General features: G+C 27.5%; 2 protein-coding genes and 1 long non-coding RNA gene across 7 annotated transcripts; 2 read left to right on the top strand and 1 right to left on the bottom strand.

Annotated features, from left to right (window-relative positions):
• Positions 1-62: 62 nt before the first annotated feature.
• LOC132929648 (uncharacterized) lies at positions 63-2,518 on the top strand. Of its 3 annotated transcripts, none has more exons than XR_009662128.1 (3): positions 63-427; positions 954-1,068; positions 1,608-2,518. It is a non-coding gene; the product is annotated as an uncharacterized LOC132929648 (long non-coding RNA). The 3 variants fall into 3 exon arrangements; XR_009662129.1 differs by having other exon boundaries at positions 64-412; positions 1,608-2,517; XR_009662127.1 differs by lacking the exon at positions 63-427 and adding an exon at positions 700-860 and having other exon boundaries at positions 1,608-2,516.
• Positions 2,519-5,209: 2,691 nt separating this feature from the next.
• On the bottom strand, positions 5,210-12,576 carry LOC132929324 (TAR DNA-binding protein 43-like). Of its 2 annotated transcripts, none has more exons than XM_060994603.1 (7): positions 11,932-12,576; positions 10,452-10,624; positions 9,407-9,544; positions 8,703-9,344; positions 6,533-6,631; positions 6,342-6,416; positions 5,210-5,608 (listed from the first exon to the last, which is right to left on the bottom strand). In XM_060994603.1, exons 1-4 carry the CDS (start codon positions 12,167-12,169, stop codon positions 8,715-8,717), a joined length of 1,179 nt encoding a protein of 392 aa, XP_060850586.1. In that variant the 5' UTR covers positions 12,170-12,576; the 3' UTR covers positions 5,210-5,608; positions 6,342-6,416; positions 6,533-6,631; positions 8,703-8,714. The 2 variants fall into 2 exon arrangements, with proteins under 2 accessions (XP_060850586.1, XP_060850585.1); XM_060994602.1 differs by having other exon boundaries at positions 6,930-9,344; positions 11,932-12,575.
• A 3,692-nt stretch (positions 12,577-16,268) lies between these two features.
• LOC132929697 (probable peroxisomal acyl-coenzyme A oxidase 1) lies at positions 16,269-21,444 on the top strand. Of its 2 annotated transcripts, XM_060995222.1 has the most exons (14): positions 16,269-16,602; positions 17,082-17,215; positions 17,283-17,451; positions 17,515-17,683; positions 17,745-17,868; positions 17,926-18,045; positions 18,123-18,247; positions 18,502-18,665; positions 18,744-18,906; positions 19,026-19,216; positions 19,449-19,598; positions 19,662-19,767; positions 20,507-20,653; positions 20,730-21,444. In XM_060995222.1, exons 2-14 carry the CDS (start codon positions 17,095-17,097, stop codon positions 20,988-20,990), a joined length of 2,010 nt encoding a protein of 669 aa, XP_060851205.1. In that variant the 5' UTR covers positions 16,269-16,602; positions 17,082-17,094; the 3' UTR covers positions 20,991-21,444. The 2 variants fall into 2 exon arrangements, with proteins under 2 accessions (XP_060851205.1, XP_060851206.1); XM_060995223.1 differs by lacking the exon at positions 16,269-16,602 and having other exon boundaries at positions 16,612-17,215.
• Positions 21,445-23,754: the final 2,310 nt, after the last annotated feature.

Here is a 23,754-nt window from a genome sequence, read left to right as displayed (position 1 = left end):
AAGTTACGTATTGTTACAAATAAAAGAAAAAGGAGGAAATTTGAAGTTTTACTGTAGTACATTTGTGTTAATAATAAACTATACCTAGGTATATTTTTTGATTGTTTATTTAGAAATATTACATATTAAACCCAAAACATTTTTGGCAATATTTTCCCGAAAATATGGTATAAACAAATTAGTTGGTGATCGAGTAGCCATCATCATACATAATTGCCCCACCATAAAAAATTTCTGGCGCCGCCACTGAATATATTTTAATGAATAATGACAATCGCTGAACACAAACGTAACGTAGTTGTGCCATATGTCCCGGTTTGGTCGGGACTCAAGACTCGACCTATAGCTGTTTTGAATATAGCGTCGCTAATATAGGTGTTTTGGGTCGGCCATGCAGTTGTCACGGAATAAGGTAAACTTCCGAAATGTACGTTAACATTTTTGTCTTTTACTATTAACTCTCTGCAGTAAAAAAACAATATTGTTTTGATAAGTGATATAAAATAATAAATCGATTACCTATTTCACTGACTGACGAAATGCATTTTAAAATTTATTATTTTCCTGTCTCGGTGACGACAATCGATTATTGATTTATTGAATTATTATTATGCGTTATTGTTTTCCCGATCCTCCACAACAATATTTTTCTTACAGCTCATTGGCTTATCGCTAATAATTGATAATTTTGTCGATTAGTCATCATTCCGATTTGTAACATGTAAGTTGCGCCTGATTACGGTCGTGTGTCGTAGCAGAGGCTGATCACTGTAGTCGTGTGTCGTATTCCAGTTACGATAAATAGTGTGTTACGACTGGTGGTCGACCGTGCAAACGGTGCACGATTTTTCCCTCGAAATGTAAATAATAGTTATTTGTCTCGGTTTAAGTGAAACTATTGGCAACCATACACTGTAAAACTGCGGGGTATAACACGACGTTTTTATTTGCAGTAAATGAAAGGATGCAGGATGTGACCCGGTGACCAGGGCTGTCTTTAGGGGAGGGCGAGCAGAGCCCAGGGCCTTGCGCATTTTGCTCAAATTTGGGACCTCGCGTTTGAAAAAAGTAATAAAATTAGTTTTAAAGATTATTTAAACGTTTTAAACTGTATGTTTTATATAATTAGTAAATATCAAAATAACGATGTAGGTTCCACAAAAAGGTACACCTTGTAACATATTACAAGTATTTTTGCCTTGGGTTTTGCAAATTCTAAGGACGGCCCTGTCGGTGGCCTATAAATGCGCACTCGTCTACACTGTTTTCTTATATATTGTCTACAATATTCTTTATACCACAAAAAGGGGAGAAGGGTATAAATGTATACAAATCGGGTGCAGAAAAATGAAACTCATTATAGATAGGGCGGGGTACTTTCTGCAGTTGACTATTACGGGTGACAGGAAGACCGCTCGCCTATGTCATAAATACTATTAAATTGTATTGTTCACAAGTTGTGGCTCTTTTTTAATGAAAAATAAAAATTTCAAATGTTTATTTTATATTAGGTTCTAGCTTCTAGCAATATTATCTACTATTATCTGTATGCTATAATGAATAATATTAAACGAACATAATTATAATAATCTGCATTATTAATTTAGGTAATCTGCAATTATATGATGCAGCGGACCACGTCGTCCCGATCTACCAGTAATTTGAATGAATATAATTTACTAGATGTAATAAACGCCAATGCACCACATTAAAATATTTGTGACTATTTTATTTTGTTAGCTGTAACTTTTTTAGTCGTATTGAAATGCATTTAAATTATTATTTTGTATACCTAAACATAATATGGTATTCACATATGCGTAGGTACTAACGACAAAAATGGCTTCTGGTTAAAAATTAAAATACATACTTTTAAACTTAAATTGTTTAATGATATTTGTATTTGATATTCATTATGGTTGTATGTAGGTATATATTATATAAATAAAAAACTAATGCACCGAGACCTCATTGTTAGGCGAATCAATTATTCATGAAGATATATAACTAATATTTTTTTTACTAAACTCGTCTAACCTTTTTTTTATTATTGTTAAACTTAAAATGTGTCAGCATAATATAACATGCTATTACGATGTATGAGTCTTAAAATCTAATTACAAGGATAATGATATTTACATATTTTATTAATTACAATTAAGTATTTTTATTAATAGTTAAAATATTAAGTTTAATCGTCGTCTGCACTGACATCTAATACAGGAGAAGATCTTGAGGTAAATGGTAATCGTGGTTTTAAACGTCGGTTTTTTATTTTAGTTCCCGGGTTATAGAATCGTACTCCGTCAGTTTTTGATATCGATATGGAAAAACTTAACCTTATTGTTGGAACATACCAGATCTACAGTTTCATTTAATTGGGACATTGAGTTAGGGGTAACGCAAGTACAATTAAGAGACAAATATTTACATTCTTATTACTAATAATTTTTATAATATCTATTCGATTAAAATTTAAAAATTCACTTATACGGTTACAGAAATGATGAAAAATGGAAAAGACCGACAAATAACAGCAAAGAATATTTATTAATAGCTGTTAGTGTACATCGCTATTAAAGATATAAAGGTATATCTTTAATCGTGATGTAAATCAACGCTATTACCTCGATTTACTGGTATATGGTGGTATGCCGTTCCCGTATAATTTTAGCGAAAGAATTAGGTAAACGGAATACGGATTACGGATATCCGTTTCGTTACCTACATAATTATATGTAACGGCGAACGGATATTATATCGGTGAAACATTTTATTTATGTGTGTATTTATTAATTTATTATAATAGTATATATAGCAGGGGTTAAGGAAAAACAAATTCATTTTTGAAGTTTTACTTATAATATTTTTAAGATTTTTCAGTACAATAATCTATTCGATATTATTATTATGGTTAGTCGTATTGTAACTGTAAGAGTTGTTTTTGATCAGTGATCACTATACATAATGTGTAAAACTGTAAAGGGTGCTGCAAACATTGATGAATAAATACAGATAAAACGATCTTGTTTCGTTCGTTACAAATTACGGGCAGGACTCTCGTCGTCTAAAAATGACCTTTCGATTTTCGCCTACGTCTTTTATCGCCCAAATATTTTAAAACTACTTTACCTTTTCGCCTAATACCATTATAGCACTTTTTGATCACATCTTTATAATCCATATTTTGGGAATCACTTTATTATTTATTTGTCTAAATTAGTTTTAAAAAGCCATTTAGCATTACCCAGAGGGCCATAGAGAGTACCACGAAGAGGCGACTTTTATTATACTCTCCACAAGTATATTATGTATTTTTACATAGTACATTTGTAAGTATTCGTCATTTATTACAATATAGTGTTAAGAATAAAAATTTTAATACAAAAAGTATAAATCGTCAAATTATAATTTAAATAATTAAATGCCATTGATTTAATAAAATCATACCATTCATACCGACTAATCGTTCCAGTTTTATATTGATGTATTTTTTGCTCGTCGTACTTTATAAAAATGTGGTTAAAAGTGCTTTAATATTTTTGGGCGAAAAGGTAAAGTAGTTTTAAAATATTTGGGCGAAGAGATGATGCAGTCGAAAAGCGAAAGGTCATTTTTTTTGGGGCGAACAGTTTTGTCCACAAATTACAATGAGCATTATTATGAATTATTACGACTAAGTTTAATCGAAAACTTTACTCAAAACAATATAAAGGTTACAACCTCAAAAATAAATAAATTGTTTCGCCGATATATGTATATCCATTCTTCAATACATCCGTTCACCGATATACCTATACCTATTATTTATTCATCGAAATGCCTTTCGTTGAGATGTCCTAGAACTTTGATTTCACTAGGTGTCTAGGTGTAAAGGATATTATATTACTAGTGATGACCTTTTTTGATTACCTACATCAACATTTACCAGTACCGGCAGTACCTAAATACTTTGATTATTGGTGCCGGATGAGAGCCAAATAAACGTTCAATAGTAAAAACAACGAAAAAACTATTACTGTTCAAAGACAGTAATCGATGAGTATCCATCACAAGATTTTACTTTGTTAGTTCGTGTCCAATTTTGTCTTGTTGTAAATGTCAATTCAATGATTTAAATTAAAGCATTAATTGCTCGTTCCTATTCAGTCAATTTTGGTTTTAGAGTCATGGTTAAGGGGTAAAAATAACTTATAAAATTCGGTCCATCCGAATTTGGTTTTGAAAACACCTATTGCTATTTAAAAAAATGCAAGTTGTATTGCGCATGCGCACACCGAAGTCTGAAAGATATAAAACTTTGAAAATCATCAAAAAATGTGTATTTAAATTTTAGTTATTCCCTATTTCCTCCCGAAAACTCCATATCAATCTGAAGTCACTGGACTGAAATATTTCGCGTTAGGCACCTTTAAAAGGAAATACACTGTATATTACTATGTATATTATATAATAAGTAATAACAAATGTCGCATTAATCGAGTGACCATTGTACAACGTAGTTATAGCTTTATCGTAATATTGAGTTTTTAATATTACTATTGAAGTAAATAAAATAATAATGAAGTACGGAAAATAATGAGACAAACTAATTAATAAGATATAAATAATTATGATTAATGTGTCGTTATTAATTTATTATATAATACATATTATATGATAGTAAATATTTAGTTATATACAGAGTGATCCCTTTAAAGGTAACACTAAATTATTCTGTCCAGTGACATCGGATTGATATGCGGTTTTCGGGAGGAGATAAAATGCCTAAATACACATTTTTCAACAGTTTTCAAATTTTTAACTATTATTGTGCGCATGCGCAACACAACTTGCATTTTTTTAAATAGCAACACTTACTTTTAACAACAGATTTGGATAGACCGACATTTTTTAAGTCAATTTGGTTCTTTTTACCATAGCTCTAAAACAAAAATTAATTAAGTGACAAATCGTTAATTAAAATTATTGAATTTTTCAACAATTTTAAGTACTTTTTTTTTTTGTATTTGTAGGTTTTCAAACATTATTAAATAATTTAAATTTAATTTTGAGCAATATAAAAAAAATACTTAAAATTGCATGACAATTCATAAAATACTACGATAATTGTTAATAAATTATGTTTGTAAAATTTTAAAATATATTTTTTGTACCTTCATGAACAATTATTAAATACAATATAGATATTATATAGTAAGCCATTGAATTATTTATGTATTCATTGTGAATCAATTATTTATTTCAACAGTGCCTTAATCTGTTTACATCAAGTATAATACAGTGATATTTAGTTTCACAGTAGATCTTCTATATTAAACAATAGAGAAAAAAAAATTCAAATTATACACCAGTCAAAAAATGATATAATATGTACTTGTAATGTCTCTCAGTTACTAACAATATTGAAACAAAAATATTACTTTTACAGTTTAATCTCTTTCTAAACATTTAATTTTTCATTCTAGCTATGTTTCTGTATCATACAATTATCCAGTCGGTCTTGTCCATAATCCGTATAATTACATGAGTACATCAGTTTGCTAGTACCTTGTACATGTCCGACACTAGGAACCATTTATTGTTATTGCTCTATGAATAATATATCCTGAAAAACAAGTATAAAATATCATGTACTAAGTACTTATTATTATTTGAGTATTCTGTAGATTGTGCAGGATCTTCTCTAGGCCTAGATTAAGCAGGACATCCACTAGCTTATTATCAAATATGTACTATAATTATTGTTATACAGAGTGATTCTTTTATCATTACACTCATTATTTCAAAAAGTATTCATGTTTTTGAAAACATTTTTTTACATAGTTTCAAGTTGTTAAAAAAACAACGTTTTTATTAAAAAATTATATTTTTAAATATTTTTTATCATTTATTTTTTACTTTTTTGAATGACAACATAGTTTTTATTTCATATTCCAAAGCAAAATAATTTCCTGAGTATTTTAATACATAAAAATCTAATATTAGAGTAGTTTATGAATTATAAGTATTTAAAGTTTTGATGCGCGGAGTGGATTGGTACAGGGTTACCCCGAAAAATGTTTGTCCACTACTCCGCTTGTCTAAACTTTAAATACATATCTCATAAACTACTCGCCCTAAATTCGATTTTTATGTATCAAAATACTCAGCAAAATATTCTGCTTTGGAATATGAAATTAAAACTATGTTCTCATTCAAAAAAAGTAAAAAAACTTAAAAAAAAATATAAGGATAAAAAATATTTAAAAACATAATTTTTTAATAAAAATGTTGTTTTTTAACAACTTGAAACTATTTAATAACTTTTATACTATGTATCAAATAAAAATAATACCAACCTTCTAGAAAACGTTAAATGTATAGAATGTATAGATTTTTTAGTAACAACCATTCTTTCAATTCAAAAGTATTTCCTGTAAAAAATAACTTGTAAGTACATACTTATAATATATATATATATAAACTTAAACTAATACATTGATAATAGAAAATCTATCTGAAGTATGAAACTACATAAAAATGAATTTACTTGTTAAAATCTTGAACATATTTTCCAGTTCTGATTGAACCTGCATTTGTTTGATAAAACTTGACTGTTAGATAAATTTGGTAAAATTTTCAAGTGATACTGAAATTAATTAATAATGTTAACTACACTAACTAGTAAACAAAACATGAATTATACAATTTTAAATAATAATAATACATGTTTATAAAATTGGTTTTGCAATGGAAAAATTAAAGAATACCTATTTGTAAACCAAACAGAACAAACCATAATTTACATGTAAGCTGATCAATATTTTCAACATACTCAACTGTATAAACAAGATAAAAATAAAACATACATGCTGGTAAAATAAACAAAATAAAAATTATACATAACCGAGAATCTGAGTTACACACATGAAAACATACATACTTACAAAACATTGAAGATGTTCCGTTTGCTGAAGACATTCATCAACACAGATTGACAGCTATTCGACAATATTATAGACTGAATTTCTTTCAATTTTATATTTTCAGCAACAAATAATTATCACATTACTCCATTTTGACATTGTAAGACATATTTAACTCAATGTTTAAAGTTTAAACTGAGCACTCCATACAACCAGATAATTTTGCATACATTTAATAAATATCAAAATGAAACAGCTTATTCATTTACAGCAGACATAAGTCTTTACCAAAGATGATAACAAATACAATTAAATCATCGTTCATTCAATCAGACTAGAAATAATTAAATACAAGGAGGATTATGGCAATCATGCTTTATAATATACTTTATACCCAATAAACACGTCTTTTTTTTTTTAATTAATAATTATTAATATTACTTAGCAAAATTAACTAACATTATTACTATAATTGAGGTATACTAAAAACATAATGAATACAATACTTTGATTCAAGTTATATTGATTTTTCATTTGTGAATTGAATTTTATTAGAATAACTTATATAATGTAGTTTTATTTAAAAATAAAACTATAATATTTATCAATTTGTTTTAATCAAATATGAACACAAGTCAAACATTAGAAATATAACTAATATAAATTGACTAAATAAACAACCAAAATTAATATTTAGGAGGTTGATTATATTTTGTGCATACATGTTATTATAGAAAACATTGATTAAATCAACTATTGAGAAAGACAAATAAATAAATATATATTTATGACATTGTATTATAAAACTCGATTTAATTTTCAAATAGATTAGGTTAAAATATTTTTACGACTGTTCAATATACAATAATTACAATGATTTTATTGAAAAACTAGTAGCAAATTTATATATAAGAAGATAACAAATATTTTTTAATTGTCAGAAAACATAGAAGTACATGATACGTAAACTATTCAAAAAAAAAAAAAACTAACTGGTAGTACAATTAATAATTATGCAAGGTAAAAAAAATTAACTGTATTGTGGATATTGAAAGCCATAATACCATCCATAATTTCATTATGTAACAAAAAAATCCAGTCTTAAATATATACAGTAGACATACAGACACATAATAAAACTAATTTTCAAGTATAACCATTTTTTTTTCAATATATAATATTGTATTAACATGTCCAAGCCACAAAGTAAAACACAATTTTTACATGTTTTAATAAGATAGTATAATTTCCAATCAAATAATGTCATACAAATTACATTCATACCATTTGTAAGTTCATTCGTTCCACCAAAGCATAATAATTTTAAATATGTATTCTATTAATATTAAGATAACCCTTAAATTCACAATTGTGTAGCAGTAACAATAAATAAATTTATATATAAAGAATACACTAATATGTATATATTTTAAATACATACTCCGATGCATAAAAATGGTTTATATATATATACCTATTCATATGCATATATTATCTACTTTTTAAATTTTAATTAAAACAGGTTAATTTGTCCAGTAAATAAGGTTTTTTTCTTTGTATGCCACATTCAGCAAAACAAGTTGAAACAAGTTTTAAAACAAGTTGTATTTTAATAAAAATAAGTATTATTCCAACAATAACATGGAATAACCAGAACAACATTTTAACTACAGAAAATAAGCCAGTTTATTTTTTTACTTGTAATCATGTATGTACAATGTACATATCCAAAAAGTTAGAAGAACTGGTAAGGTTTTAGGACAGAAAATTGTTATTGACTTTGTATTATATTACCATTATCTTTTTTTAGCGATTGCCTGATGAATTGTAATCATTATTAGAACGTTTCCTGTTATTATAGTTATTTCGTTGAGAATTGAGACCATGTTGAGACCATTGATTGTTTCCACTAGGAGGTGGTGGTGGTGGCATCATACGACCATTAGCTAGACTCCATCCAGCAGCTTGCGTTAATGCAGCAGCAACAATAGCCGGACTCAAAGGCAACATTGGATTATAGCTGTCTTGACCATTAATCCCCAATGACTGTAGATTAGGCATGTCTACACTCCCCCGATTATCATGTTGTGAGTGATACCAATTTCGATAACTATCATTATGGCGATTATTAGATCGCTCCCAGGGTTCACTAGGTGGGGGAGTTTGATGACGATTTTTGGGAACTTGTGGTTTTGGGGCGGCTTCAGATACACGCACTGAAACGTCTTTAACGATATGATCTTCACCACATAAACTAGCAGCTACCTCAGGATCAAGGAAAGTTACAAATGCAAATCCGCGGAATGGATTTTTTGGTACAAAAACATTGATGACTTCTCCAAATTTGCTGAAATACTCACGAATATCGTCAGCTGTTAAATCTTCTGTCACACGACCTACAAAAACTTTTCCGGAAAGCTCTGAACCATTACCTTCCTAAATTATATAAATACTTACATAAGTATACAGAGTTCATTCGTCTACTAAATAAATCTTACCTTAGACTTTGGAACCTTAACTTCACAATTACGACCATCAATCTTGTGACGCTGAGAAAGAACTCTTACTTGTGATTCTAAGTTTGTATACCTTAAAAATCCATATCCCCGAGATTGTCCATTTTTATCTCTCTTTATCTATAAATAATAATAATAGAATAGCCATAATAAGTAATTGTTATTAGCTATTATACTATATGTGTTACACTATTCAATAATACACTAATACACTAATAATAGCTATAATTGTATTTTCTATTTCATTATCCATTCCTACCTATTATATGGAATATTGGAATCAGCCATCAGTTTTATTCACTTCAACCTTACAACTCAATATCTCATTTTTCTTTACTCACATAAATTATTTTCATGTTCTTTTTAATTCTATTTATCGATCTTTACTTGGTTACCCTCATTGAATTAATTTAATCTTTTGTCTTTCCTGATCCCCCACATATTCATCTTAGCAATCTCATCTCTACAATACTGCTTACTCTGACCCTATAATCTGGTTTATTGACCACTACCCAACATTCCAATTGATAATATATAATTTTTAAGTCATGCTGACTGACCTCATAAGTGCTTCATAAAATCTACCTTTTTATTTCAACATCATCTTGTCATACTAAATACCTAACACTTTTCTCCATTTCATTCATCCACTCATAATCATATTTTTAATGTTGTCCTCTAAGTTACCATTATTACTTGAACCTATTCTTCTCAAACACAACAATATCATCTTTTTCATCACATGCATTGCCTCATAACCATCTTGATAACTCCCTGCAAAATAATTCACTATTATCTATTTTATAACTATTTATCTTAAATTCTTTACCTTCCAATTCTATAATTTGCCTTATCCAAATCTATAAACACTATAAATAAATGTATTTTATGCTTTCTGTAATATATTATTAATTGCATAATTTTAAAATTTTAAAATCTAATAGTCCATAACAGATGTGAATTAAATGATTCCCGTGACAGAAAGTCATGATACGTACATGCATTTTTTAAAACATTTAATTATTACCTGTAACATAAGAAGTTCTCCAAATTGACCAAAGTATTCTTTCAATTTTTGTTCATCATAAGTGTATGGTATATTCAAGACAACTAAATCTGAACATTTCAATTTTGTTTCTAATCTCTTGGTTTTAGCTGTTGGATTTTCTACACTATCATCAATCTTTCTCTTATTTTCCACTAAAATCATCAATATAAAATATACATTTTAAAAAAGCATATACATGTTGATATACAATAAAAGACTTGATATTATAAAAATGGATTATTTTAAACTAATGGTGTATTTGCTTTATAGATAGGTGGTAAAACACATAATTCTAATGCAAAAAAATTTATCAGATTTAAAAAAAAAATGTTTAATTTGTGTTAACCAAATATTCTCCAACCTTAAATACAAAAATATTTCATTAATTGGAGTTTAGCGTTGATATAATCATCAATGATCATTAAGAGGATGTCGCACCCACATGTGTTGTTTCTGTCTTACACACATAAGACATAGTAAATTTTTGTTCACCAGTTTCAATAGTGTGCTTTTAGTTTTGATATTACAATGAATTCACCTATTATCAAACTTTTAGGTAAGAACATTATCTATATTCTTTCGTTGGATTTTTTACAATATTTTAATTTTTAAATGAATTATGAGCATTTTCAAATATTTATATTTTTCATATTCATAGCTCACTTAAAAATTAAAATATCGTAAAATATCAACGAGAGAACACATGAATGTTCTTACCTGAGAGTTTGATAATAGGTCAATACACTCTAATATCAAAATTAAATGAACACTATTGAAACTCGTGAATGAAAATTTACTATGTCGTGCGTGTGTAAGACGGAGACAACACATGCGGCTGTGACGTCCTCTTAATCATTCAACATTTTTTTCAATATCTAATACACAAAAAGAATTTTTTTAAATAATGATATATATTCATTGTGTAAACATGATAATATACAAATACCTACCTACTAAATTCTATTTTAATTTTGAATTAAATGGTAATTTATTGTTATATTTTAATATTATACACGGTCAATATCCTTTCACATACAACTAGTTGATGAAACCAATAAACGCTGATAAAGCTTTATTATTTTGAACATGATTCTTTTAAAGTTTATTTAGTACCATCATAGATTAAATAACACTATTGATACACAACACCAATGCAGTCATATATCACACTAAATATTTAATTTATATTTATTCGACTCACTAGTGCCAAATATAGGCAAAATATGAATAGATACTTATTTTCTACCTCCTCCAATCATAGGAACAATAAATTATTCAGTGGTGTAGCCAATGGGAGCGCTGCAACCCTATTTTTATAGATGGTTAAATAGGATAATTTAATTCAATTAATATAATAAAGCTTTGTACAAGTTTAGTTAAGTAGATTATTAATAGAGAGTTTGACAAAATATTTGAGTAGATCGTAAAAATTAAAAATGTTGTAATACCATGAAATTACCTTTTGGGAAAACACAGTAGTAAGGCGTCTTTCCCCATTCGTTGTCAGGCACATGGAATCGGCCGTCAGCTAAACGAACACCTCTGACAACGTTGTTTTCAGTGCGAAACTTTAGTCCACTAGCCCCCGGAAACTGGGCTGTTAATGTGGACAACAATAACGTACCATTGTCTTCAAGTGGAAGTTCAACCGCTTCACCATATTCTTCGTCAGACACCAACACATACTTGACAGACATGTCTCAGAAAGCGCGACAATCCTATGTACAATTTTAAACGGACTACCGTTTCCTTGTTTTCATAAAAGCTAATTTTTAGCGATTTTGTAGTAATATTAGTTTTATGTGTATGTTATACTACTTTTATTGATCGACGGAATTTATTTTATGACAACGAAAGTAGGATATTTACAAATGTTTGAAAATAAAACTTACGACAGCGGCACAAGACTATAATTATCACATATGAATTTAATGCAAACGTAACATTAAAATTTGCAAGCACTATCATGTAGGTACACAATTATTAATTAATACGGATTACGAGTACCAGAACTGAAAGTCTGAAATTAACACAACCTAAAATCCATGCCAATATTGCATACAAAATACAAAACTAAAAATATTTAATATACTATTATCTAATAGTTTTTTTCTTATAATAATTGTGTTTCTGACCAATCAAACTAGTTTTAGAGTTTTCAATGGTTAATGGTTAATGGTTACTGATTAAACCACAAAACAGCTGTAATAATATATTTTAAAACACACGACTCACCCCTCCACTTTTATTTTTTTCATTTCTGAGCGACAAGAATGATGTTATAACTTATAAGTTTAGCGACGGGGCATGATGTTAGGAACGCTTTTATCACTGAATCAGTGAAGCGGACTATTAGAGATCGAGGCCGACTCGCAAATTTAAAAATCACTTCATGCCGCCATAAAAATAAAATAAATAACTCATAGAGTTTTACTCTATGAAATAACTATACTATTCGGTTTTCGGTGTTACTACCGTTAAGGCGTTAAGTGTCTACCATTGACATATTAATTATGCTGAGCTGTATTTAGACATTTAGAGCATTGGCCTGGGGCACAATTCTTAGAACAGTTAGAACTAATAATTTGACATTATGACTATATGTGTACTTACACATTTTATAATGGAAAAAATACTTGGATACTCAACTTCCGAGGATAGCTAATTAGGATTAGTTAATACTTTGAGGACAAAAGGAAATTCACAGTTATTCAAGATATCTATTCGGAAAAAACTTAAAAATCTAATGTTAAATGTTTACTTTGAACGTCCTTGTAAACAATTCCCAAATGAATATATTTTGTTAAACTTATTTTTTTTATTGGTCTTGAAATTATCAAATGCTTCGACAATTAAGGCAATTTGTCCATTAGCATTACATTTCATAGCATACTAAAAAAATATGTATATATACATATATAATAAAATATAAATAAATGATTTGTTAATTAAATACATATAATAGTGTTGTCGGTGTTATCTTATAATAATTGCAGTATTGCCAGTATTTGTGTTGCGTTTAAAAATTCTATGATGTTTATTTCGTTGTCTGGGTTTGGACCCAGACGGCTAGACTTGTTCCAATATCGTGGACCGTGGCTTATGTTTAGTTCTTCTCTAATCTTTCATACATTTTGTATTACAAAAATGCGTTTGATTATTATCGTGGTGGCACATGCTTGGCATACTAGGAATACTGGTGGATCGCTTTTTGCCATCAAATATCTGTATGTCATTCTTGAGTGTCCAATTCTGGCCCGATTCGGTTTTTTTCATTTGAGATACTAATGTTTGGGTTTCTTTCCCATCTTTTAACAGTTTGGTTGTTTGTTTGGATGCTCCATATGTTTTTCCATAAGGAGGTTGTGTTTTTTACTTTGTTTTATCTGTTTTCTTACATCTGTGTACGGGGATATTATTTTGATGCATTGTACGTCATTTGAGCGGGTAGCAGGTTTGGCTTATTGTTTGTCTACCTTTTCATTGCCGTCTATTCTTGTGTCCAGCCGTCCAGGTTATCTACATAAAATATAAGAATAATTATGACATTGTTCTTTTTTTGGCTTCTTCTTGTCTGTTGTGAATTTGTATTACTATATCACTAACCACTAGGATTAAATTTATTTTTACTCTAATGAGGGAACTTAACGAGTTGCTTAGAATAATATATTTTTGATTTTGATTTTTGTTAAGGAACAAAAATTTTTGTTTAGGGGTTGCAAAAGTACTATTTTGCCAACCCTAAAATTTCCATATTTTTGATTTATTGCTAGATAGTAAAAATAAATAAATAATAATAATATAATTGATTACAATTCACTATAATAAATTAAATACATATAGGTAAATGTATTAATTATTACTATAAAATATAAATACATTAAAATAGAGAACAACAATGAGACTGTTACAGACTACAATTTTAAAATTATAAACGATTGATATTATTTATTATATTATAATTATAAAAATTTAAAATATATAGTTTTTAATAACATATATCTATACATAACAGGGGTGGCCAAACCGCGGCTCGCGTCATAATATACTTTTACGGCTCGCATCTTATCGTAACATTTTTACAAAAAAAATGTTTTAATACGAATTTATGAATATTTATATTTATCAATTTATGTATTTATGTATGACCTTTTTTTTTTTTACATTTCGGCTCTTTCATATTTATTAATATATTTGGTGGCTCGCGAGTCTCTTCTCGCTGGACACTTCTGAATTTCTGATATATAAAAAGAATAATATATTTATATAATGTTTTTTTATATTAATATAATATATTAAAACATTGTTTGTTTTTATAATGTTGGGGGCATGGGGGCAAAGCCCCCACGGGTTTTGAACATCCTGAGTAATTTTTGCAACTCCCGATATGTTTCCCAAATTACGCCACTGTTCGTGATAATAAACTAATAACCATTAATCACCCTAGTGTTCTTTTTATAAATCATATAATTTATATCAATAATAATTAAAATATTTCAGTAATGCCGTCTATGTTATTACTGTTATTAGTGTGCCAAGGCCGCCAAGTGACGATAATCAACTATATAGTACACCTAGCGCCGGATTTTATCATAACTTTTAAAATACATTTATATTTATATACTATATATAATATCATAGGCCTATAAACTAGTTTATAGGTCTATATTAATGTTATATAATATACATATATAAGTGATTATATTATTTTAATATATATATATATATATATATATCATTAAATTAATACTTATGAAACTATAATATTCTCAGTTATATTTACTTTCATAGTATAATAACACAAAATATAAAAAGGAAATTTTTAATATTATAAATCTGGGGAAGTCAAGTGACTGTTGTATCTTGTATATAACCATTTTTTTTCTCAAATTATAGGTTTCAAGCATATAATGCACCTATCTGTCCTACCTTCATTGGCGCAATTTGAGGGAGGCTTGGGTGTCCTTGGCACCCCCAATTTTGAAATTAGCACCAGCAAATTGTTTCATGTTAATTTAGATTTTAATAATAACAGGTATCCATAACTTCAAGATAACATTATAAAAAAAGATAGAGGAGCTTCAGCATCACGCTGTTTTTCAAATTGAAATTGCGCCCCTGCCACCTCATCAATACGAATACTTACAGCCGCCTAAATAGTAACTGTTAAGACTAAGGGATGTGTTCAGTGTAAGTTCAATGAATTTAATCTTTGAATAGGAATTAAGAAAACGATTCTTAGAATCTCTATTTGAATAATAAATATTTTATAATAATTTATATTACTATTATTATTATTAGTGGCGTACTAATCGCACTAATAATGCACTATGCGTTATTTTTGTTGGTGAGATATCAGGAATTCTGCGTGTTGCCGTGTTATACAAATTTTAATTAGAGCCTTGACTGCCTTAAGGCATTCCCGTTTATATTGTTTATAGCTGACGTAACCTGTAGATAAAAATACCTAATATTGATGTTGTTAAAATTAAAGTAATTTAAAACGAAAAATTATATACATTTTCCGTTTGAATAGACGTTAGTAATTAGAATTGACAACTTGACAAGTAGGACAAGTAGGTATTACTATATTTACTAGTAATAACTAATAAGCCAATATATTTATTTATTTATCAGATTTAAATGTATGATTTCACACTGACTACAGGCTTACAGTCTACAGGTCACAGGAGTCGGTTACTGTGTGAGTGTGTGACGACTGACGAGTGATGACGATGATAGTAATAATAATAATGTAGGATGTTATTGTTGATTGCATTGCTGCTGTTGCTGATTTGTCTTATTATCTATTGATTGCTCCGATAACATATTTGTATTTTGTTGTTTTTTATTCTTCTACCACTGAGTTCTGATTAGGTAGTAGGCACTTATAATTCATTAATAATTTACATTTACTTTATTCACATATTTTGAAAGTATTTAGTGAATTAGTGATAGTTATTAATTATAATTAATCCGTTTGCCGAGCTTACCTGTTGCGTATAATTTACGATTACGAGATGCTGACTAGACTGATTGTGTAACCCACTTACCCACTGGGCACTGGAAATAGTGAAAATCGACCACTTCCAATTTTTACAAACGTAAACGTGCTTACACAACACTTGGTGTAAGTGTGTAACTGTATAAGACGAAAACAAAAACTATTTTTTTTTTATAGAGAATTAGTTGGTATACTCTAAATCGAAGGTATTTTTTCTCTCATCATCTTCGTCACATCGTCATCATTATAATATCATCATCACCGTTATCATTATTTCGTCGCGTTTAAATATTGTTGAGGAATCTAGGATCTGTATTTCGAAATGTTTCCATAAACATTTCCCCTTCTTTGTAGAACATTCAAGAATTTGGTTATGTCGTAATGCTACAGAATAGATTTACATTACACTATCGAATTTCTCTAAGATAGAACGTATTTTTTAGTATTTTACACACATCTAAATGTTTAGAATGAAACTTTAGTTTTTTTTTTTTAAGCACCTAATTGAAATTTATAAAATTTTAAGCCGTACAGCGTATACTGTGACATTGGCTGTTTAAAATAGTAATAATAATACCATTTATTTTTATTCTCAACAATCACAGATTTTAAATTAAAATGAAACTTAAAGTCAATGAGGATCTACGGAAAGAACGCGAAAAGTGTACATTTAATATTGAGGAACTTACAAATTTTTTGGACGGAGGTGCTGATAAAACATTAAGTAGAAGAAAACTCGGTTTGTTGTTGATTAATTTTTAAATATATAATTTTAACTTGCACCATTCTCATTAAAAAAATTTTAGAATCCTATTTTCTATCTGATCTAAATTTGAAAGATGAAATTCCTATGGAATATCTAAGTCACAAAGAACGTTATGAAGCGGCTGTGCGTAAAAGTTGTATTTTATTCAAAAAAGTCAATGAGTGGCAACAAAATGATGATAGCGGTAGCAATTCAATGGATGTTTATAAGTATGAAAAAAATAAATGTATGAAATAATGGTTTATAATTATTAATTATCAATATTATTTCAGGTCACTTCTTGGTGGATCAGTTGGTAGTGCAATAATAAAGGATGGTTCACCTTTTGCGGTACATTATGTCATGTTTATACCAACAATTATGGGTCAGGGCACCTTGGAGCAACAAGGAGAATGGGTTGGTCGAGCTTTTAGTAATCAGATTATAGGCACTTATGCTCAGGTACTTTGCTATTTAGTTTTTAGCTAGAAATGTTTAGTTTTTGATAAAATATTTTTTATAGACTGAATTAGGTCATGGAACATTTATTCGTGGCTTAGAAACAATTTGTACTTACGATCCAGCTACAGAAGAATTTGTTTTGAATAGTCCTACATTAACGTCCTATAAATGGTGGCCTGGTGGACGTAAGTTATTTTATAATATAACTTAGCTAATCAATATTAACATTTTTTTATGTTTAGTTGGACATACTTGTAACTATGCAGTTGTGATAGCTCAGCTTTACACCCAAGGAAAGTGTCATGGTATACACCCATTTATAGTTCAACTCAGAGATGAGGAAACATGGAAACCAATGCCTGGTAATAATATAAAAATTAATTAAATTACATAAGTTATGATTTTAATGATTACATTTTGTTAATTATTGTGGTATCAGGCATAAAAATTGGTGAAATTGGAAGCAAATTAGGTATGAACTCAACTAATAATGGATATTTAGCATTTGATAATGTGAGAATACCTAGAATGAATATGTTGATGAAAAATGCCCAAGTTCTGAAGGTAAAATATTATAGTTTAAAGTTTAATTCATAGATCCATTATTTTGTACAATGCTCATAAATATTTTGTAACTGAGAACTAATTCATAACAATTAATTTTGCATATGCAGTAAAAATAAAATAAATGTCTAGTGAGAAAAAATATTTTATATTATTATTAAATATATTTATAATTTATATACCTATAATAAATATTTTTATAAAAATAAAATGCTTTTCAACAATTTTAAATATTAAATTTATACGTTTTTAAGGATGGTACATATAAAAAATCAGTGAATGATAAACTTACTTACGGTACTATGATTTTTGTACGTGTAGTAATTGTTAGAGATTTAATATCAAGTTATATATCAAAAGCTGCAATAATTGCAACTAGATATAGTTGTGTCAGAAGACAATCAGAACTCAAACCTGGGTAAATATAAATTATTTTATATTAAAGCTAATTCAATTTTACCTACATGCTTGTAAAAAAAAATATTTATTTTATTAGTGCTGGTGAACCTCAAATTTTGGATTACCAAACACAACAATATAAAATTTTTCCAGCTATTGCCATTAGCTTAGCATACAAATTTTCTGCATTGTGGCTTTGGAATGTTTATAATGATGTTACTTCAAAATTAGAAGAAGGAGATTTAGAACGATTACCTGAGGTATAATTTGTTTAAATTGTATTATAATAATCCCAACTATTCATTTAAAATTTACCTAAAATTACCTGTAGTAAAATAAATTTTACATACTAAATAAAACATTAATTTAATATGTTTAGTTGCATGCAATGGCTTGCTGTTTGAAAGCTGTTAGTACAGCTGATGCTGCTGTTGCAGTGACAACATGCCGTTTAGCGTGTGGAGGTCATGGATATATGAATTGTAGTAATTTCCCAAATATGTATGCAATGACTTCTGCTACTGAAACGTATGAAGGAGAGAACACTGTGCTACTTTTGCAAACAGCTAGGTAAAATTTTTAAGGTGTTGAAAACAATTTTAATAAAAATATTGTATTTGATTTGAACATATTAATTAAAAAAAAATTACATTATTTATTGGCTTAGAAAATAATTCAACTTCATTCATATTAACTTGATTTTATTTTAAACAATCAACTGGTTATTTAAAAAGCTAGGTTTCATTTTTTCTTTTTGTAACAAACAGAATAATGTAATAATTCATTTGTTTCAATTTTAAAGGTATTTGATGAAAGCATGTCAAGATGCAAAATCTGGATTAAAATTAACTGAAACTGTATTGTATTTAAATAATTTCAAGAGCTTAAGACGTAACAACTGGAACACAAATTTGGACTGTATTGGCAATGCATTTTTACAAGTCGCTGGAGGGTAAATTTTGTTTTTTGATTAATAATTGATGTACTTAATTTAGTATCATTAAATTATTTTTAGAAAAATTGAGAATTGTTACTTTTCTATTAATCAACTAATCAATTCTGGAATGTCTCAAGAAGATGCTTGGAATGAAACTTCTATTAAATTAGCCAAAGCAACAGAAGTAATTATTTTTATTCTTACTAAAAGATATTTCTATAGTCTATCCAGTGAGAGAACGCACCGATTCTGCGCAACTACCCGCGTTACCATACTATCAAAACTGTTTTGCTTATGGCTGGGTATCATTGGGGAATGCACAGAAAAACTGATTTTGGTTGGTTTGCAACGCATTCTCTCACTGGACAGAGTATACTTGTAAAAACATCCCTTTTTTTGCTGACAATATATTTTAATGAAAAATTTAGAAAAAATATTAAAGTAAATTTGTGAAACTGTTAAGTTAAATGTTATTGTCATTTATATTTTAAAAATTACCAATTTTATCTCATCTTTAACATAGAGCAATATTTAGCTGTTGAGTGCTTTTGAGAAATATTTGAAGATTTTACTAACACTTAATTGAGTAATAACTTTGAACAGATATACTCTGGATCAATTTTTGAGCCAAATTTTATTATGTAAATTGAAAATTCAAATCAATCTTTTATATGTTTGATAACTACAAATAATTATAAGTTTATAACTTTTTTACTAAGTTATTATCATTTGTTTATAAAGATATTATTGTATGTACTAATTGTATTATTATACTAGTTGTAGTAATGTAAATATAATACAATCTATTAAAATAAGAAAAGGATTCATGGTAAAGTCGATTTGTAGAAAATTAAAAACAATAATTCATTTACAGTTCTAAAAAAATGTATTCATTTTATTTTAATTACAATTTTTTTTTTTAGGCGCATTGTAGAGCATTTGTAATACAATGTTTTATTACAACAATTAAGACGTTAAATTTGTCTACGGAATTAATGAAAATATTAACAGTTCTATGTAAATTAGTATGCACTCACTGGATGCTTAATCAGATGGGTGATTTTCTTCAAGTAAATTTCACTTAATTTATTAAGTTATTTTATTTTATTATATAATTCTAATTTTTATTATAAAATTATGTTTTAGTATTCAAATCTAAAACAAAGTGACATTCCCTCCATACAGTCTTTGTTAGAAGAATGTTTAAAACAAATTAGACCCAATGCAGTTGGTTTGGTTGATAGTTTTGATGTTCGAGATGAAATACTGGGATCTGCTTTAGGAGTTTATGATGGAAATGTTTACGAGCGTTTAATAGAAGATGCAAATAAAAGTCCATTGAATCAAGAACCTGTTAATGAATCTTTTCACAAATACTTAAAACCTTATTTAAAATCAAATTTATAAGAAAAAAAAGTAAAATTGAATTGATTATTGTAGGTATTTACTAAGAGAATTCAAATATTTGTATGCAACACTAATATATTTTTCTTGATTCCTTTATTATGATTTATAATTTATTATTGTTTAGTAAAAGTAAATAATGTAAGTGGGCTGCAGATCATGTGGATTAATTATTAAAGTGATTAAATAAAATTTATTTTATTTTATAATATTATCATTATTATTACGTTTATTATGACATTATATATATATTTATAAATTGTAATTCTGTTATGGTAAATTGTTAACAATTGAATCGAAATGTAAATGCATTTGCCAATTTATCCTTTATTTTTCTTTATTTATTTTTGTACTTTATATATTTTTTTGAATATTAATAAATTCTATTGGTGTATTTTATATATTAATGAGTTTATGTCATGTATCTTCAAAATAAAAAGCTTATTTTAGAACAAAAGTGTTTACAACTTATAGACATAATTATTTTCAAGCACAAATTACAAACGAGTAGCAATTGATTATTTATCTATTCAATGGACTCAATAAACAAAAGAGCACAAAACATTAATTTAAGATATTGGTTATTTATTTATTTATTTTTATTTTAGATTTACTTAACAACTACAATATTCCAACAGCGATATAATATTTTAGGTTAGATCTTACATATTTGAGGAGTTTACAAAAATCATACTTCATAAAGCGTTGGACAAAGGACATTGTTTTAAATATATTTTAAACTATGGTGCTAGGTATAATAAATTAAATAAATTATAAATAACCAAACTACATAGTAACAATGTATAGTTGTATATAAAACCTACTGTGTGTACGATATTATGATAACGATAACAATAATGTTAAACCAAAATATTTCAAAATAAATGCATGATCTTAATTTTCATTCGGGTTTTTTAATCGATATAGGACAATGACATATGATAACACTTATTTTGAAAAATTTATATTTAAAAAAAATTGTTTTGCTATGCAGGAAATTAAAATTTTACAAAGTTTTTGTAAGATTTCGTACTAACGATACCATACGATACTACCTGTATGATTAAAAAATAGTTATACAAAATCACAAATAGAACTTCATAAAATTGTAGATAGACTGTTAAAAAATATGTTAAACACAACATTCATAATTTATTAACACTTTATTCCACTAAATAAATTAATTTTTAAAATAAAAAAAATGTATAGATCAAGGTTTTTAAAAGAAATTAATCAAATGTAATTTAAAACTAAAAAAATGTTATGAATAACATTGTATTCAATTTTCAAGCCTTATATATAAAAATTGAAAAATGTATACATTTTTAACTAGGATTTTTGAGTATTCGAAAATAATTTTCAAGATTTTAACCATAAATCAAACGCATATATGTACAATAATTATGAATTTGTAAATAAGTTATTAAGAGGTCGCAACACCCGCATGTGTTGTCTTCGTCTTACAAGTACGTAACATAACAAATTTATACTCAGCAGATCACGTTTAGCTCCGTTAGTTTAAAAATTAGAGTGAATTGACTTATTATAAAACTTGATGGTAAGAACATTATCTGCGTTTGTATGTTAGTTTTATACGATTATTAAGTTTTTAAGTGAGTTATGAGCATTTTTAATTTACGCAATGTTATATACGCATAACTTGATAAAAAATTGAACTATCGTAAAAAACCAACATACAAACACAGATAATTTTCTTACCATCAAATTTCATAATAGGTCGATTCACTCTTATTTTTAAACTGACGGAGCTATACGTGATCTGCTGAGCGTAAATTTGCTATGTTACGTAGTTGTAAGACAGAGATAACACATGCGGGTGTGACGCCCTCTTAAGTCAGGAACGGACAAACATTATTTTGTTTTTCATTGATGTTTCATTCTATCTTTGTCCAAATTCGGGTTTTTCCTTTTACTCTACATTTAGTAAATCGACAAAATTATATAGATGATGAGAGTCATTTAAATTAATTTATTTAATGACTTACGAATGCCCTGACGAATGTATACTTGCATTTTTATTACAATTTCTATGTATAAGCAGAGCTGGACAAGTTATCCAATAAATTGTAACCATATTTAATTGTACATCATAATATACATAATCAAAGTATTCATCTTCATCGCTCAGAATCATGACAAAAAAAATCCATATAATAAAGGTATATTATTTTCTTTGTAACTATAAAATTGCAGTAAACCGTAAACCTTCTTTAAGACTAAGATAACCAATAAATCATAATATATCATAGCAGTACAATTTTATTTTTAAAAATAACTGCGGAGAATTCAAACTTTTAAGCACTTATAAAGTTATAAAGTAGTCATAGTATGTTGAATAACTAAATCATTTTGATAGATTGCATTAAACATTGACTTTTTTTTTTTAATAATATAAACAATAAACATTATAAACCGTTAACTTAATAATTATATTATTAAAAATTTATTATTATGAAGATAATTAGAAATTATTGTAATAATATTACCTGTATTTTTAGGTAGGTACCTATAACCTATAATTACTACTATTATTTTTGTAAAAACTATAAATAATAGTTTAAAATAAATTCTATGAAATATAAAATAGATTTTGGCAAGTATATTGTAAATATTTCATGGAATAAAATATAAGTCATTAAGTCAGCTATAATATAGGACAAAGTTATATACTATACAGTATACATAGGTAGGTACTTACATTAAATTTAAAGCATGGTGGTTGACGGCGAGTGAGGTGCTGAAGTGC

The sequence above is a fragment of the Rhopalosiphum padi genome, chromosome 4, assembly GCF_020882245.1.
Source record: "Rhopalosiphum padi isolate XX-2018 chromosome 4, ASM2088224v1, whole genome shotgun sequence".
Taxonomy (NCBI): Eukaryota; Metazoa; Arthropoda; class Insecta; order Hemiptera; family Aphididae; genus Rhopalosiphum; species Rhopalosiphum padi.
The sequence above is the reverse complement of the archived record's forward strand: the minus strand, read 5'-3'. Positions and strand labels throughout refer to the sequence as shown.